The 19055-nt window shown below is 41.4% G+C and overlaps 2 protein-coding genes across 2 annotated transcripts in view; both read left to right on the plus strand.

The window, feature by feature from the left end:
* The first annotated feature begins 2368 nt into the window (after positions 1–2368).
* Positions 2369–10676, plus strand: STRAP (serine/threonine kinase receptor associated protein). The gene is made up of 10 exons (XM_080635461.1): positions 2369–2642; positions 3752–3887; positions 4818–4899; positions 5145–5217; positions 5796–5892; positions 7224–7361; positions 7929–8065; positions 8788–8937; positions 9348–9413; positions 9744–10676. Exons 1-10 carry the CDS (start codon positions 2531–2533, stop codon positions 9803–9805), a joined length of 1053 nt encoding a protein of 350 aa, XP_080491587.1. The 5' UTR covers positions 2369–2530; the 3' UTR covers positions 9806–10676.
* A 1424-nt stretch (positions 10677–12100) lies between these two features.
* Positions 12101–19055, plus strand: part of DERA (deoxyribose-phosphate aldolase) — a gene marked incomplete at its 5' end in the record, with an annotated part of 54371 nt that continues 47416 nt past the window's right edge. Inside the window, one exon of the mRNA XM_080629171.1 lies at positions 12101–12131. Coding sequence (XP_080485297.1) covers positions 12101–12131 — 31 coding nt within the window. The remainder of the gene's footprint in view (positions 12132–19055) is intronic.

Here is a 19055-nt window from a genome sequence, read left to right on the forward strand (position 1 = left end):
GCAGCGTATGAAAAACTCAATTCATAATACTATCCTACAGTTTTGCTGGGCCTCGTGGGATTTTTAATATGTCTAGATTTTATAGGCTTCCCATTTCCATGATTTTTCTCTTCTGATTTTCAGCTACTTACTAGCAAATTGGAAATATTTTTGCCTTTGTCTGCCTGTGATAGATTTTGTGTCTTCCTAAGTGGATGTCATATTGTTGCTTTGTGCAGGTGGAAAATCATCCCCCACTTCAATAGAAGACAAAATCAAACAAAACTATGAAATCATTAAAATCAAACATCCCTAAACACAATCTTCCATTTCCTTTCCTCAATACTGAATTTTAAGTATGTATTTAAAATTTAATACTGAGGCTTTGTCTTTACTGACCCTTAGGGTGGGTTTTTTTTTTTTTTTCCCCACTCAGAGTTTATAACATCAGTTACCAAACCAGTTTTTTTTTTTTACTCTAAACCCAAGCAACATTTCTAACCAGGAAACATAATCCTATGTTTATATTAGGTGTTGAAAAATGCAAAAGAAAGAAATCTTTCATATAGTCCTGTTTCAAATATAAGCTTTGATAACGAATCACCATCTATCCTTACTCCTAGTTTCTGCCCCATTCATATGAATGTACTTTTTGGTGTGCAATGGCTCTAGAGTCAAACCAGATATACAGTTAGGAACGAAGGAAAGAAAAAAAAAGACAAGGACAGCCTTCCAATATCTGAAGGAGGCCTACAAGGATGCTGGAAAAGGACTCTTCATCAGAGACTGTAGCAATAGAAGGAGCAATGGGTTTAAACTTAAACAAGGGAAGCTCAGGATAAGTATAAGGAAAAAGTTCTTCACTGTGAGGGTGGTGAGGCACTGGAATGGGTTGCCCAAAGAAGTGGTAAATGCTAAATCCCTGGCAGTGTCCAAGGCCACACTGGACAGAGCCTTGGGCGACATGGTCTAGTGTGAGGTGTCCCTGCCCATGACAGGGGGGTTGGAACTAGATGATCTTAAGGTCCTTTCCAACCCTAACTATTCTATGATTCTACAAAATATAGAACATATACGTAAGATTTAGAACACTAATATAACATGACACTCTGGAAACACAGCTGTAATATGAAGTATATTAAAATTGCATTTGACTTCTGCACTCTGAAGTTTTAGCCACTCTACTGAGTAAAAATGTTACATATTACACTCTCAACGTATTCATAAGGATGGGATAAAATACAGAAAATTCCTTAGTCACGAGCAGTTTTACCAAGAGAATGACAAGTTTTGGAGTTCTATTTCAGTAAGACTTTTGATGATAAAAGCTTTCAGAGATACATTTGAATTCCCCTTGATTATCATCTGTAGTCTGAGAGTAGGATCAATTCAGCTATAGGCCTATGCCCACGTTCGGTGAGAGACTGGTATCTCTATTAGGAAAAAAATCCAGAAGATCAGAAAGATACTGAAAAGGTCTATGTGGCAGAACTGGAAACGTCAGTTATAGCATTAGTATACATGGAAATGGGCCATGAAATTACGAAATCAGTGGGAGTTACTTTTGAGAACTCTGGGATCATAAATACTAGATTAGAAACCAAACTGTGGCACCTATGCTGTAAAGAGCAGCTGTGGAAGACTGAAGCTGTTTTAAATTTGAAGTACCTATTAATGATTTAAATACTTTTCACAGTTGTAAGACTTGGAATAGAAAAAGGAAACGAGCAACCACAAATCATTCTGGTATTTTAGGCTGTTGAAAGAAGATGACCACCACTTTCCCAATTTTTAAGGCTGCCGACCCTCTTCAGATGCTTTTGTGGGCAAGAATAGACACTACCACCCATCTGGCTCCCATCTCCTTTATGAAAAACCAAGGGGTACTGCTATCTATCCCTGAGATCCCTAGACTCCCTTCTACCTGCCTTCCTGCCACCTCCTCGCTGGAAAAGCTCATCATATCCTGCAGTGGGCCATGAGTGGGGACAGAACTACAGTAACAATCGCGCTTCCATTCGGTAGGATTAATTTGGTCCTGCTTTAGGAGCCTGAAGAGAGCAGAGGGACAGCACACCGGCACAAAGAACTAACTCAGAAGGAGACAGGATAGGCGGCAACAGCACTGACACCACTTCATAAGAAACCCCCGACTACTGAAAACCAAGCGCAAGGCTGGGGCGCACTGGGAGCTGTTGTCGAGGAGATCAGAGTCAGCACAGCATGAAGAACAACGAATCCTATCCTGAGGACTCGGCTCCGCGGGCACAGAGCCCAGCGGTGGCAGCACAGTATCTAACGGCTCGCCTCAAAAACAACGACCGCCGCGCGCAACCCACCCCTGCTGCGCTGTGCGCCTGCGCCTAAATCGCTTCCGGCTGCGCGCTCACCGCCCGCCGCAGTTTCCGCTCCGGATCGTTTCCGTCTCGTCATTTCCTCCCCCACCGCCACTATTGCTGCTTCCTGCCCGGCCGGAGGGGACTCGTGTCCCTCCACAGGCCCTGTACGTGAGCCACCGCTTCTCCTTCCTTCATCCCCCGCCACCTCCGCCATGGCCATGAGGCAGACCCCGCTAACGTGCTCTGGGCACACGCGGCCTGTGGTGGACCTGGCCTTCAGCGGCATCACCCCCTATGGCTATTTCCTCATTAGCGCCTGCAAGGGTAAGCGAGGACAGGCGGCCCCTTTGTTTTTGAGGGTGCCCTCGCCTCCGGGGTGCGGGTGTGGGGAGTGGGGGGCAGAGCCGAGCGTTCGCCGCGCTGCTCGTAGGCCGCGCGCCGCCTCTCTGGGGGGGTGTCGCAGGGGCGGGTAGGAGGGGACACAGGGACCGGCGTTCGCTGAGGATATTGTTCCCGGTTGCACCACTCGTCCGGTGAAACTAGTGCTTGTAGGGTCCTACTAGCTTATGTTGGTGCCGAAATAAAAGGGGAACGCGCAGCTGGTTTTCGTGGTGCTTAATTAATTAACGGGTTAGCCTCTGGTGTGCCAAAGCCCGCATGCGCCTAGGTTTGGATCCAGACTGGGGGGGGAAGCCTCGAAAAGATTTATTTGTAAAACTGCCCACATGGGCTGTAGGTTTTAAAGTGCGCTTCCATTTAACCAGGACAGCTGCCTTGCTGCACGTAGAATGAAGATGTCCACCTCCATTCCCATGAGAATGCTTCTCCTTTTGTGAAAAGCATTTCCCCTTCATGCAAATATACGTTAATCTTATGTACGTATTCATAAGTTTAAAAGGACATTTCTGCTCTGGAGGGCGTCTAGTTCAGCTGTGCATCTTCTTGTGAGAACAACTTTTTGATAGCCACCCAGAAAAAAATGATTGTGTCGAAAAAATGAAAGGTTTTCTGTTTTATGTAATCTCTGTATGTGCTTTAAATGTACTTGCTGACAAACACAAGGCCTACTTCTGCATACTGTTAGTCTGACAATACTGTTCCAAAGTAAGAAAATAAACTTGCCTCACCTGAAGTAAACTAAGAAATATAAAATGTGAACAAAGTGTTCCTTTCTGCCTCCATTCTACCTTAACACAAACATAAAGAAAAATTTTATCTCATTTGGAGTAGTATTTTAATGTCTGTACAGTTTTAGAGTCATGAAGCAAGTACAGCTGCATAGCTAAGCTCTTCAGATAAACTCTTACAAAGAATAGCTTCATAAAGTATGTGGCGTTTTCTCATACTTTATGCTTGTACAAGGGAGTCTCTTTTTGTTTAACAGCTTCCTTATTTTATCACGTCACCTGAATATTGGTTTTGTTTTTCTGAAGATGGTAAACCCATGCTGCGTCAGGGCGACACAGGAGACTGGATTGGCACCTTTCTCGGTCATAAAGGTGCTGTCTGGGGTGCCACTTTGAACACAGATGCCACTAAAGCAGCTACAGCAGCAGCAGATTTTACAGCGTAAGTGATAAACTGTTTGAAATCTATATTTTATTTTGGTCTATATTTTATTTTAGTGCTCTTTGGTGACATATAGCCATAGTAAATTCCTGATCTCTTTGTTTTTCTTTAGTAATTCTTAGCTTATTTATGGCTAACCAAATTAAAACCTAGACTTTTAGGTTCCTGAAAGCAGCTACAGTTAATTCCATTGTGATTAATAACTATGATTGCTTTTTGATAAATATACTTAATTACCGTACTAGTTTGCTATAGCATTTATATATGGCTTTAATCTCTGGCACTGTAGTTGGAGCATAGTTGAAAGGAGGATTTTTGTTTTGCTTCTGCCAGTTGGCTTCTTTTTATTATTGCTAGGTTGGATGAGGTTTGGAGCAATCTGGTCTAGTGGAAGATGCCCCTGCCATGGCAAAGTGGGAGTTGGAACTAGATGATCTTTAAGGTCCCTTCCCACCCAAACCATTCTATGGTTCTGTGATTATTACAGGAAAACTTGTGAAAATTCTAGTGGATTATTGCTTTGATTTTTTTTCTTTTTTTCTTGTTTGTTTGCAATACATATTAATATTTGGCAAGTTGAATTCTGTTAGTAGAGGGCAACCTCTATAGGCAGTCTCTATATACTGTTAGTAGAGGGCAATCTCTATATATTAATAAAGTTGGAGAGAAGAACTGACTTTGTCTTAAAACTAAAATGGTAATTAGTCTGTATTATCCTGAAGAAGAGGATAAAGGAAAATTGTGGGATAGTACAAAAAAGATGTAGTAAAAACATGTATTTTCATTTACTAACTGGGTTATATCTTATAAGAATGGAGGATTTATGATAAAATGTTATGATGATGTCAGGGAAGATTGCTTACCTTCTAATCTGTTTAGGTTGATTTGTCACAGTGCTACTAAACATAAATGTTTTCTCTTGCTGTTCAGCAAGGTGTGGGATGCTGTGTCAGGCGATGAACTAATCACATTGGCTCACAAGCACATTGTCAAAAGTGTGGATTTTACACAGGTAAGAAAAACTTATATACCATATCCATCAGGGATGTAAGCTCTGGAGTATGTTTTGGTATTAGTTGCTCTTCTACTTTTTATGTGTTTATCTTAATAGGCAAACAATCTAGTGTACTACTCCTAGCTTTTAACACTGTAGATTAAATGTAATAATTCTGTTAGAGGTTGTTACTGTAAGATTCATGGAGGAAGGCTGGTATTGTGATTCAAAATAGAGTTGACCCTTTGTAACTTCTGTTTCAGGATAGCAATTATCTGTTAACAGGTGGACAAGATAAACTGTTGCGTATCTACGACTTAAGCAAGCCAGAAGCCGGTGAGTACTTTTTAGAACTGATTCTTGGGGGGTTTTTTGAGTGAAATAAAAGCTCTGAAATCACAAGCTACTTTGTTATGTATCTCTAGAGACAAAGTTGAGGATTGTTTTACAAATGTAATATCTATATCCTTTTGATATAGTAAGATGATCTGTATGTTTTAAGTTTACATTTTTGCAAGTGAATTAGAGTTTATAATGGATCTCAAGGTTAGCATGTTTCAGCTCAACACACTCATTAACAATAGGTTTAATTAAAATTTATTTATCTTAAAGAAAAAAGACTCCATGTATTTGTGTTTAAATCCATTTTCATACTGAACTACTGATGATTGATATGAAGCTAGAGAACCCTGAGTAGTTAAACTAGTGAAGCTTTTTAAATTTAGGTGATCAAATACCCAGTTTACACTTACCCTGTTCCTGGAATAAGATCTACAAATAAAGTCATAAATGTTTGAAGTAATTTTACAGTTCCTAGTAAATGGAAATCCATATACCTTAAGAAAGCTCCTGAACTACTGCATCAAATTATTTAATTTTCTTACATGTATTAAAATATTTGACTTTATTTTAAGAACCTGATGTTGTCAGTGGACATACTTCTGGCATCAAAAAGGCTTTATGGAGCAGTGATGACAAACAGATTCTTTCAGCTGATGATAAAACTGTCCGGTAAGAAAAAGTAACTTTCAGTTTTCTAAGAAGCTCACTTCTGTTTACTGTCATCTGTGTGAGAAGATAGTTATGTTTTTTGGTAAAGATACGTAACACAAGTTAGTAGTATTAGAGACGTAAATTGTAATAATTCTAATTTACCACATAAACATGTCCTCCCTGATAAGAAGAGGTTTTTGAGAAATGCATAGTATAATAAATTTGCCTTCCGTAATCATAGAGAAGATGAATTTGTACATGAGGTCTTGTGCATACACATTGTGCTGAGGTATTGCTCCCTTGTTTCTTGCAGTCCAGCCTTGAAAGATGCACAAGGCATGGACTAGACAGGCACTGGGATAAAAGACTGGGAAGGGTGTCTGGAAGCAGTGTGCTGCTGGTAGACATAGCCCTGTTTCTCTGCTGTGTTGATAAGTTGAGTAGGCTTTAGTTTTTTTTATAGGATGGCTCATCCAGTCATGATGAAGTGGTTTATAAGTTTACTTTATGCCCACTTGGTAAATGCTCTGAAGCCCAGACAAGACTGGCTGCTGGGGAGATGAATTGACAAAGACCCTTTCTCAAACTCTCTCCAGAAAAGATGGAAGATGTGCCTCAGCTTTCTGGCTGATACGACCAGTATCATTTCATGCTTAGCTGACTCACCGTTGTATTTATGGCACAAATGAGAGAGAAGTAGAATGGTCTTTTCTGCTTTGTAGAAGGAAGGATGGGAGTGTGAAGTGACTGGTGCAATTTCTCTGTAGTCTCCTTTTCAGCTCAAGTTCTTTCCAGTTTCCTAGAGTTCAAAACGGACAAGAGACTTGTCTTGTTTGCTTTTCTCTGATTGTGGAAATAGAAGTGTGGCAGTCAACTAATTCATGAAGATTCTTAACTTGTCGTAGCAGAGCAATTTCGTTTCTATTTAGATAGCTCTTGCACCCCTAGATAGAAAATTTTAGTATGTTGAATTAATTTCTGTTCTTTGTATAAATTGGCATTAGTGCCCCTTTGCCTTGGGATAAAAGGGCAGAATAGACTCTTCAAGCCTTGCTTCTAGGAAACTTGTACTGCTCAGGAGACTTATAGCAAGATTTTTAATCTCTAAAAGAAGAGAAGTTAAGTGGTATGTGTACCATTTGTTTTTGTTGCATTAAGCTTCAAAAGTAAAAGTATTTTAAAGCAAGCACATCTGAAAACTTTGCTTAGGTGAGAACAAAGGTAAGAATGCCACTGAAAATCTGAATTACTTGTGGAATCAAATCCATTGTTAGGTGGTGTGTTTGATCCAAATCTTGCCATTGCTGAAGTAATCTGAAAGGTTTTTTTCTTTTTTGTTTCCCCCTAAGCCTTTGGGACCGGAGTACCATGACAGAAGTGAAGGCACTAAATGTTGCAATGTCAGTGAGCAGCATGGAGTACGTTCCAGAAGGGCAGATACTTGTGATAACCTATGGGAAGACTATTGCTTTTCATAGTGCAGAAACGTGAGTCCCAACCACAGAATTTTCACAGGTTGAGTAATGGGCTTGGTTGCGAGTGAAAAATGATTCTACAAGGCTGGAATCACCAAGTTGTCCACTAATGCCAGTTCTGATGTCTTTGTTTGACATCTTGTTGGAGGCAGAGGGTGAAACAACTACCCTCTTCTAAAACAGTGAACCCTAACTGTGTAGAAGGTGCTAGACTGTAAATGTTCGGTGCCATTTTCATTTCACACTAATTGTAATTTTAGTTAAATAAGTTTAATCCAGGGTTCAATTCAGTGCTTTTCAGAGAACTTAATTATCTATACATCTCTATGATGTGTTAAGAAAGCGAGTTATACACTTAAACATGTTCCAGAAAGTAGTTCTGAATGTGTGAGCTTTTGTTTTGTTTATTCTGAACTTGTTCATATTTGCAAGTATTAAAACTTATTTCACAAACTTTGTGTGGGGGGGTGTATTCTGGTTTTGTTAAAAGCAGTTGTGGTTAGTAGAATCACAGTTTCTTTGCTCTCAATATTAGGGTTTTCTTTAAATTAGCTTTGGTAACAAGCTTTTCTCCCACAGTCTAGAGCAGATTAAATCATTTGAAGCACCTGCTACAATCAACTCTGCATCACTTCACCCTGCGAAAGAATGTTTGGTTGCAGGTGGTGAAGATTTTAAACTGTATAAATATGACTATAATTCAGGAGAAGAATTAGGTACGTTTATCTTCTATAATAAAAAAGTACTTCTGAAATGGGTATTAGAGTAATGAAATAATGACTAATAAATGAAACTTGTACTCAAATAAAATCTCAGCATAGCATGCTGTGCAAGAGGATGGAGGGGAAAAATGCTTAACTGATAATATACCTTATCTTGGTATACTTAATGTTGTTCTTCTAGAACTAATTAAAGCCTCCATTAAAAAGCTTTTTGCACGAACTTAGGAAAAAGTTATTCTGTATTGCTGCAGTAGCAAGCCTTAAGTGTCATAGCATTCATTAGATATGGCTAATGATTTGCAACTACTTTTATGAAAAATGTGATATATTTATGTTCTTAGTAATGTTGGACAAATAGATTAAAAAAAAAAGTATATATTTCAAAGTTTGCTTGTTGATCCCACCCTCATTTAAAATTCTCTGTGTGTAGAGTGAATGAATGGTTGAAGGAACAGAGCAGGTGTACTCCATGGTACTGGCTTGTGTTATAGTTTTGCCTTAAATAAGTAAGCACCTGCAAGAAAACATTAATATGTTACCTAAAGTAGGGATCACTTACATACCAATTAATAGAAGCTTTAGTTTGCATCAGAAGTTAAATACTGAGAAAGCGTCCTCTCACCCCCAGTATTTCTCCCCCTCTTCTGATTATTTTTGCTTACTAATTTCAGTTGTTGGCTGAAATGTGAAATGAATGGTCTCGTGTTCTCTTACAGAATCTTACAAAGGACACTTTGGTCCAATTCACTGTGTGAGATTTAGCCCTGATGGAGAGTTATATGCAAGTGGCTCTGAGGATGGTACGCTAAGACTGTGGCAAACAACAGTAGGGAAAACCTATGGCCTTTGGAAGTGTGTGGTTCCTGGTAAGTGTCTGCTTGTTCTTGATGAAACTTGGCTGCTCTGTGCGGTTTTTAAGTAATATCTATTATAGGTGATAAACATCATTGAATTTCATACAATAACTGTACTGTCTTCTGAGGTTTTCTATATGTGATTATATATATATCCACTCAAATCTGCTAGATTTAAGGATTTACTTTTGTAGATGTCATTTAAGCAATTAAATTCAAATGTGTAAGCTTACTGAATAAAGATACTTCGTGGATATTCAGGCAAACAGCCTGATGTATGTTTAAAAGAAATACTAAATACTGCTTTTTAGAAGTTTTAGAGATAATAATCTAAAATTTCACTAAATTAAGTGGAATTTTTTCATTAAGTTTTGGGGGAGGAACTGAAGATATTGACTGCTTTTTCTTCCTTCTCTCTACAGAAGAGGAGAATGCAGAAGCAGCAAAAGCAAGGACCACCCTTCCAGGAACTGCAGAGGAGGAAATAGGTAATGCACTGAACTGCCAACTTCAGCTCAGCTGCTAAGTGTTAAAAGATAGTGACATTTGTTAGTATGGAAGAGGTAGCTTTTCCTGGGTACCTTCTGGCATTTTTCACTCTTCTCAAAAGATCTTTGAATGCATTTTCCTGAAAATGACCATGTGGTGAGTGTCAGACTACTGAATAGAGCTGAGCAGACGAACAGATGGAGTAGAGTAACTGCATCAGGTTAAATGGGAAAGCAAACTGAACTGGTCTTTAATCAATCCCTGAAACATTTATTTGGTTTAAATATCTAAGATGAAATTAAAATAACACCCTTTTTATTTAATTGCAGAAGATCTTGCCTCTGAAAATTCAGATACAGTGTACAGCTCAACCCCTGAAGTTAAGGCCTGATTATTGCAACTGTTAACGTGACATACGGACATACAAGACTAAATCCAGTGACCGGTGATAAACGGCAGCCTTCCAGAGTGTGCTGTCTACATGAGGCAAAGATGGGCAGTAATTGATGAGAATGCGGTGGAACTGGCTAGGTGTTGTCTGTAAGAACTGAGTATCCAAACAATAGAAAAAGACAAGTAGTAGAGTTCTGCTATCTTCTTAGCATAACTGCCTACTGTCTTTTCAAAGAAGTGTGCAAGCCAAGATCCTGTCTCTCCAACTTCAATTAGACTCATTGTAGTGTTTTTTTTTCATTATGGAGAGGAGAAACAATGGCTTTTACCCACTTTTTTTTTTGTTGTTTTTTTGTTTTGTTCTGTTTCATTTTCTTGAAGGTTGGAAAATTTGGCTTTAGTTGAAAATGGATTATGTACTTCACGTGTTTGGTTTGGGTTTTGTTTCATTGTATGCTGCTTCTGAACATTTGTTTTCAGTTGTCTTAATAAAATGTCTCTCAAAACTCGTATCTTAATGTTGAGTGCGGGGTTCATGGAATGGAAAAGTTAACAGAATCTTTTCTAGCATTCTGGATTTCTACTATACAGAGGGAAGAAAGCAATAAGAATGTTTTAGGGTTGGTACAGACCTTGGCAAGTTCTTTAATCTGTAAGCGTTGTGTCTTTTTATTCTTTAAATTTGAATGTAAATGTGAGTCTCTAAAATCAAAACCAGTGAATACTCCTAAATTAAACATGCTGCCTGAAGTACTTGGTTGTACCTGAAAATCTCAGAGGTTGGCTTTGAGTCTGTATAGTGCTTGGGTTTAGTCCTCCAGACTGGATAAAAAAGTTACTCTTTCAAGGTTACAAATCATATTTTCTTCATTAAAGAAAATATTGCCATTCTTCCACTTGTCATTTCCTTTAATGTTATGCTGTGAGGTTTATATGATGCTTTCTGTAAAGAAAGAAAAGTAATACAGAGGTATATTTATTTATATGCCTTTTTACTTTTAATACTCATATTTGTCCTTGCTTTTCCATTTTTTTCCCCAAGAGTACAATAATGTTAATATTGTAGAAAATTGAAGCTTAATATTTGGAAATTGAGTTATAAATTGAAATGTGGGCAGTTATGTATCAACATAAGAAAATACTTTTCCCGTGTGAGGGGCAGTCAAACACTGGAACAGATTACTTAGGAAGGTGATAAAGTCTCTGATCTTGAAGATACTCAAAACCCAGCTGGATGTGACGCAAGGGAACCTGCTGTATCTGAGCCTGTTTCAGCAGGTGCTTGGACTTAGGTGGTTGGCAGAGGTCCCCTCCAGCTCCAGCTGCTGGAATGGAGTATGTGAGAAGGAAAACAAGGAATGGTCCTATGAATCTTTGTTTCATAGTGCAGTAGTAGTGTTGAGGGTATGTTACTTTGCAGACACTATTCCAAACTTAGTTTGCAGTTATCTCTGAATTTTACTCTCAAAACACGTTACAAACCCTCTGATTTACAGCTAAATTTGTCAGCCTTATTTCTATCTGTTTCAGCCTAGAAGCTGTTTCACAAACTGAAGGGTGTTTAAACAAGAAGTTCACACACCTCATGCAACTTGGTGCAGGCTCTAGTCTTTGTGCTCTATTTCAGTAGGCTGCTCAGCATTCCACAGAGACTGGAATAGCATCCTCAGGTTTCAGAGCTGTGACCATTCACTGCTTTAAAGCGATGCTGTCTTGAGTTTGTGGTTTCTTTGCTAGCCATATGAAAAGACAGCTGAAATGATCTATTACCTAAATGAGAATATTAACAATGTGTAATACTTTTTTCATGTGAGTTTGTGTCATCACAACTCTAGCTAAAAGAGGCTGTGATGTCAGTGGCTTTGTTACCGGACTTGGGATTTTCCAGGTGTTACGAGAAAGTTTTACAAGGTTGGTAATACAGAGCCTGTGGTGTGCACGTGTAACCCTAATTTCTATTTGAAGATTCGACTCGAAGGAATGTTAATTTGCCTGGACTTCTTACCATCAAGAAGGCAGCTCGGGTGTTACTTATCCTTAAAGGAACAGAACATCCTACAGCAGCTGCTGCCGCAGGGCAGCCGTCTCTCCTCGCGGAGGCTGCGGGGTGGTGGTACGTCTTGGGTGCCTCGTAAGCAGCCTCTCCGCAACGCCGCCTCGGCACTAATGCGGTGGCGGCAGGGGAGGGCCGTGGCCGCCCGCCTCCCGCCGCTTCCTGCCTGTGCGGGGCGGGACCGGTGAAGTCGAGGTCCGTCCGCCCCTCCGGGCCCTAGAGCCGCCGGCAGCGCCGGCCATGGCGGGGCGAAATCCAGGCACCAAGCTGGGTAAGGAGCTGCGGCCTGCGGGGAGGGCTCAGTGGAGTCGGGCCTGGCCCTGGCTCCTCCGGTAAGAGCTGTTAGGCTGCGAAGCCGTGGCGTGAGGGGTTCCCGAGGCGGCGGACCGGGAGCGCTGCTCGGGCAGGGCCGGCCGCACGCACTGGGACCGGGCGGAGAAGCGCCGGTGAGGCGCCGGTCTGCTCCCGGCTGTAGGCTCGGCCCCTCTGCCGCAGCCGACCCACTCAGTGCGTACAAGCCAGGCTGCTCCAGACCCTTGTTTTTATGAGAAGCCGAAATAGAAATAAACATGAGATTCCTTTAGTGTATCATACACCAGTGACATACAGGCGTGTCGTAGACTTGTTTTCTCTTTCGTACTCCAGGTTGAACACCGATTGAGGTTTCACCATCTCGTAGGTCTTCGGCTTGAGAGGCTCCGAGCAGGGCAGGGGATTGTGGGACACCCCCAGCACTGTGGGACTCGGCAGCCCTAGTCCTGTCACAAAGCCGGGCCTCATCCCCTCTTGATCCCCTTTGTGGTTCTCACTGAATAAACTTCTCCCCTTCTTTCTCCCCAAGACTCTGATAATGATTTTGCAGGTGGTCTCCAAGCCCAGAAAGTGTCTGTGCCACAAAGAAAGGCAGAGAGCAACCAAGAAAGGATTTCTCTGCCATTTGCTAGTTGGAGCTCCTCTTCTGCTGATTGCTGGGGATAGGGACAGAGAAAGAGCTACAGCTTTCTGACTTCACCCAGCAAACTCTAACTGCAGTGGTGGGATAAATTAAGGTGATTAGCCTTCCTGCAGTCTGCATTTGAGATACAATAATTTGGTAAATGTGAGCAGATGGCTAATTAAGTGAGGCAGATACAGGGGTAGCATCATGGAAGATGGGCAGCAAAGGACAGCTGGTGTGGAACAGGTTGATCTCAATCGGTTAGCAAGAGCAGAGTTCAGGAGTCCATGCTGCAGTGTCATGTGGCTGTGCTCCTGTCTCTAGCATGAGCTCGTGTGTTTTTACAGAACAGTTAAATGATTAGCCTGTGGACAACTGAGTTGGCTGCATTTTCATTCACCAGAATCCTTGACGTGCTGTAACTCCTGAAAGTGAGCTGTCAAATTGCTCTCTGATGTGCTTATGCTTGGGCTGCTTGTAGGGACATGTAAGTTTCAACCGTAGCCATCTGAACAGCATCTTTTTGCTGAAGCAAACATTAATAATGCAGTGGCAAACAGCATCTGTTAGGAAGAACTGGCGTGGAAGTTTGCAGAAACACTCCAGTTACTTTAAAGTAGGTGCATGTTGTGCTTTTTCTTACTGTAAATTTAATGTTACAATTGATTGTTATGTGTGGGGAGTCCAGAAACTTGAATATGAAGTCAGTTCAGTTCTTATCACCAGTCATCCTCTGATAGACAGGACATGTCAGGATGGCTGTGCTGCCAAGTGGAAAATTATTGAAAGAGACAGTTGACTTCACTAATATTTGTCCAGGTCTTCCTGTACGTCACTAGTCAAGAAACAAGTATTCAATCTGCAACTGAGTAGCACAACGTAATTGTTGGTTTTGATACCACTAAAGTAATCTTTGAGTATGTTCCAAGTATTTTCTATAACTCTTTCTTCTCCTTTAAGTAGCCATTCCCTGCCCAAAAAGCAGAGTCAACCTATTGCTCAGGATTATTAATGGAGAGCTCAGAAGGATGGATGTCTTCAGGGCTGCACCATGTGGCCTCTTCCAGCTGCAACTGATTTACCTGGAAGGGCCCTCACTTTATGTGCAGGTACTTGTTGCCATGCATTCCCAGTGATCTTCATTAAAATCAGTTGCAGTCAAAATAGGGAACTGCGGGTGTTTAGTTTTGAGAAGAGAAGGCTCAGGGAGAACCTTATTGCTCTCTACAATTACCTGAAAGGAGGATGGAACGAGGAGGTGGCTGGTTTCTTCTCCTAAGTAACAAGCAACAGGATAAGAGGTAACAGCCTCAAACTGTGCCAAGGAAGGTTTAAATTGGATACAAGGGAAAATTTCTTCACCAAGAAGGTGATCAGGTATTGGAACAGGCTGCCCAGGGTAGTGGTGGAATCGCCATCTCTGGAGGTGTTCAAAAACTATGTAGATGAGGCATTTAGTGACATGGTTTAGTGGTGGACTTGGCAATCCTGTGGTGATGGTTGGACTTGATGATGCTAAAGGTCTGTTCCAACCTAGCAGGTTTTACAATTCTATGATTGGGGTTAGGTGTGCAGGACAGGCATGGTAGGGGAACAGTGTGGCCATCACTACATTTGTTTTAAGCGGTAGCATACCCACAGTGTCTGTTTCTAACAGCTGCCATATGCTGGCTGCTTTAAAGGGAGAACTGAATCTCCCTGTCCTTTGCTCTCTCAATAAATATACATCTGAAGTACGTGAAGTGCTGTATTTAAGTAAGTTGCTGTATCTTACTTGGTGATGTATCGTAGCTGGTAGCAGTGCTCAGACTGAACATGTTAAACCCTTGCCTTTATCTTTCATGGTTGCTAGCAATGCACACTGCTTCTGTGACTTAGGCACTTTGGCTTTTCAAGGTTTTGCCAGCTTGTGCAAGCAGCTTTAACAGTAATTCAAGTGATTTGCCCTGTATCTCACAGAGCATTCTGTAGGATTATAGTCTTCTAACAGGGACACCTAGTGGTAAAATATGTTTTACTTAAAAATGTATTACTTGAGTCTTTTTCTCTGTGTTTGCTATTTCTGTGCTTGCTACCTAATGTCATAATTTAAGCAATAAATTTCTGATGCTGCTATTAGATAACATCTTTTTGTTTATCAGTGACATGCCAAACTCTTCTCAAATAATTACATATAATGCTTTCCATGTGATTTTTAATAAATACCTTTTTTGTAAAAGTCCTTAATTCATCCTTTCTTCCTGTCTTTCTTCTTATCACTATTCCTTAGTAGAAGAAGGTGTTTACTTGGAGTAAAGAACCAGTACATTATAGGACAGATAAAAAGACACTGATTTGCGTGAACTAGTCAGAGGGTCGCTAGTCTAATACAGTGATACATTTGCCAGCAAAAAGTCGTGTAAATGAGGTGGATAAGGAATTTTACAAGTTTGTCATTCCACAGGGTCTGCTTGAGAGGTCATTCTTGAGTGCTCAGGTTCACCGTGATGCCTGCAGAGGCTGAAAGGAGTCTGCCTCTCCTCTGCTCCCAAGGATGCTGGAGTATCACAGACCAGGTGCTTCATGTTTTGTCACATTTCAGAAAAGCATCAGATGCAACATTTTAGTGCCACTTCACAACAAAATACCGAAACGCATCAATCAGTATCTGTTTTGTGGTGTAATCTAGTAGCATATTCCTTTGGTTTACCTGCGGGGATGCAGATATCTTCCATGTGGGTTTTCTGTTCCCTACAGATAGAATTTTGATGCAACATCTTCAGAAGTCATGGAGAAGGAAAAATATTGAGTAACCTTGGGTAGAGGCAGAAGATGGCAAGTAGGATGTTTAAAACCAAGCAGGTAACACAGCTGGTGTGCGTGGAGCCTGAGTATGTGCTAGATACAAGTGTGCCACTCAGTAGACGTGGTGGAATCTGAATCAGAAAGGGAAGTGGCTTGAACCATAATACAGAGTCATGTGGTAGAACAACAGCAGGATTACCAGTCACATAGGTCTACTGTTTATTGCATTAGTCAAAGGGTAAATCCTGCCTGACCAACCTAATTGCTTTCCATAGTAAAATGACTGCATATTTTGACAAAGGGAGAGCAGGGGATGTTGTTTTACTTCAATTTTAGCAAGGTTTTTGACACTCTCTTTTGCAATATTTCATATCCAAGTTGGAACATTTGGACAGATGGATACTGAAATGGTTAAAAACATGATTGAATGGTTGGGCTGATAGGTCATACTCTACTTTGAGTCTGGAACTGGGTAGGGTAATGCAGAGCTCTAGCCTGGGACCCTTCCCACTTAATATTTTTTTTCAGTGACTGGAAGAGGTGATGGACTGCTTGCTCCTAAAGTTTACAGATGCGACTAAATTAGCCAGATCATTCAGAGGGACCCAAACTGGCTGGGAAGGAGGATCAACAGGAGGCCAGTGACGTTCAGCAGGGCTGAAGGCAGAGCCCTGCCTTGGGGAGGAAGAGCGCTATCAGCCACATGGGCTGTGGCTGCCCACCTAGTGAGCACCTCTGCCGAAAGGACCCAGGGCTGGTGGGCACTGAGGTGGGCACAAGCAGCAGTGCCCTGGCAGCAAGGACAGCCAGTGGCATCCTGGGCTGTGCTGACTGGGATATGAGCAGTTATAGCTCCTGGGAAGACAGGAATCATCCTCCCTGCTCAGCACTTGTTAGGCCATATCTGGAAGGCTGTGTCCAGTTCTATTGCCTCCCAACAGGAAAAAGAGATTAATAAACTGCCACAAGTTCAGCAGAGGGTCATCAAGATGGCCAGGGGGGAGTATTCATATTCATAGAATAGTTTGGGTTGGAAGGGACCTTCAAAGGTCATCTAGTCCAACCCTCTGCAATGAGCAGGGACATCTTCAACTAGACCAGGTTGCTCAGAACCATATCTAGCCTGGCCTTGAATGTCTCCGGGGATGGCACATCCACCAGCTGTCTGGGCAGCCTGTACCAGTGTTTCACCATCCTCATCGTAAAAAATGTCTTCAACATATTTAGTCTGAATCTCCCTTCTCTTAGTTTAAAACCATTACCCCTTGTCCCACCTCAACAGGCCCTGCTAAAAAGTCTCTCTCCATCTTTCTCACAGGCCTCTTTTAAGGACTGAAAGGCCACAATAAGGTCTTCCTGGAGTCTTCCGCAGGCGGAACAACTCTCTCAGCCTTTCCTCTAAGAAAGGTGCTCCAGATCTCTGATCACTTTCGTAGCCATCCTCTGGACTCTCCAAGAAGTCCATGTCTTTCTTGTACTGAGGACACCAGAACTGCACACAGTACTTCAAGTGGAGTCTCACCAGAGCAGGGTAGAAGGGCAGGATCACCTCCCTTGACCTGCTGGCCTTGCTCGTTTGGATGCAGCCCAAGATACAGTTGGCTTTCTGGGCTGCGAGTACACACTGCCGGCTCATGTTCTTATATTCTAAAAAAGTAAAAACCTATCCATGTTGCTCAGCCCCTCTAGTTGAAGGGCCAGAAATACATTCATTATGTTTCAATTGATACTTTTAATTATAGTTGGTATTTCTGAGCCATTTACATGTGAGAGCTAGCCTGTTGGCAAGTGGCATTTAGATAATGAAGTGTTGCATCCCTTTTCAAGACAGTGTAATTCTGTTCTAATATATTAATAGATGGTTTTAGCCTGTACTGTGGCTCTGTTTCTTCACCAATCCATTCTAACACCTTTTGAATCTGCTGAATAATTTTAATCAAATTTGAAGGACAGCTAGATGTCTCAGAAATAAGTAAGTTGCTGGATGGAGAGACCAGATTAGTTCCTCTGTTGAGGGGAAGGCAGGCATAGTTCAGCAATTACATGACTTTTCATGACCTCTTTTTTTTGGGGGGAAGACTATGGACAGTTTATGCAAGTAAGAAGGTCCTGTTTACTCCATGGTCATAAGGACCATAACAGGACAACTGGGTTATTGGAGCGAGGAGCAGTCTCTGGAGCCAGCGAAGAAGAGAAGGAGCAGCAGAGGACCTGGACCTGCAGGAAACCAAGCTCCTGTTGTCCTGCAGCTTGCTTCCTGAGGAGAGGCTTGTCAGTGGGTTTTGAAATGCTTTGGAGGATGCTGTCATCTATTTCATGTGATCCATGGCAATTTCACTAATGTCACAAGGTAGTAGAACTGATTTCTAGTTCAGGGCTCATGCCTTGGTGTCCTGCTTTGAGTATGTGAATGCTAATGACTTGGAAACTGAACTTCTCTCGTATAAAGAAAATAAGAGGTCCATAGCAAGAGTTACTACGGAAAAATAGCTACAGCTTCTGTCTTGAAGAAACTGAATAACCCTTAAGCCTCTGAACAGCTTACATGGTAAGATAACTGTAACAATGCCTGATCCTGAAGCCTTTCTTCTCTCTTCAGTGGCTTTGCTCAGCTCTGCATGGCCAGCTGGGGTCAGCCTGTGTCCAGGTGAACACCTCATTTCTCCACTAAAGGTTCAGGACACAGTTTCACCGGCTTCTCTATAAATAACAGCTTTCATCGCTTCCCTTACCCATTTTATCATGTGTTCATGGTAAGAGCAGGAGCACACATGCTGTTTCTGGCACGGAGGAGGAAATAACCAGTTGGGGGGGCAGCTTCTTTTGGGGACAGTGCTGCCTTAAAATGCTTGTGAAGTTACCGCCTCAGGCATCCTTGAGCTTTCTGTTCCACCATCTGAAGGGATGCCATCTACACATTTTTTTTTAAGCTTCTGAAGAGCTTAGTCTGTTTTATGAGGAATGTGTTAGCTATCTTAGATATTTATGTAATTATACTAATGAAGTGGGTTTATTTATTGTTTTCTGAGGAAATGCTTGGTATTTTTGGATTCATGTTCTGCGAAGAGAGGAGATGAATTTCCTGTTGAATATGATTTTTCCAAATGTCTTCGGAGAAAAAAAGTAAACTTGAAGAGTGATTACAGAATATTGGCTAATTAGCTGTAGTGTAACTGCTTTAATTACTTTTATCCGTGAAGCCACACGACTGTGCAGATGACTAGCAGATGACTTATTTAAAAAAAAAAAAAAAAAAAAAAAAAGGAAAAAAGAGACGTGTTCACACTGCAAGGTTAATGAGACTAATTAAATATAGTTTTCCTTAGCCAGATACTAAATCATAAAGCTTGGGGGACTGGGGGAGGGGGAGAATCCAAAGGGAGGCAGTGCTATTTCAAATAATGGTTTTATTGTGATTTTTAATGCAAGTGGGGAAAAAAAAAAAAAAAAAGAGCTGGAATTGAGTGATATTTT

This window comes from Psittacula echo, assembly GCF_963264785.1.
Source record: "Psittacula echo genome assembly, chromosome: 1".
Classification (NCBI taxonomy): Eukaryota; Metazoa; Chordata; class Aves; order Psittaciformes; family Psittacidae; genus Psittacula; species Psittacula echo.

What these genes read in the sequence shown, in the direction of transcription:
- STRAP (XM_080635461.1), top strand. Translation starts at nt 2,531, where the DNA reads ATGGCCATGAGGCAGACCCCGCTAACGTGCTCTGGGCACACGCGGCCT. An exon ending in CCTCATTAGCGCCTGCAAGG is followed by an intron (nt 2,643 to 3,751) that starts GTAAGCGAGGAC and finishes GTTTTTCTGAAG; the next exon opens with ATGGTAAACCCATGCTGCGT. An exon ending in TTGGAAGTGTGTGGTTCCTG is followed by an intron (nt 8,938 to 9,347) that starts GTAAGTGTCTGC and finishes TTCTCTCTACAG; the next exon opens with AAGAGGAGAATGCAGAAGCA.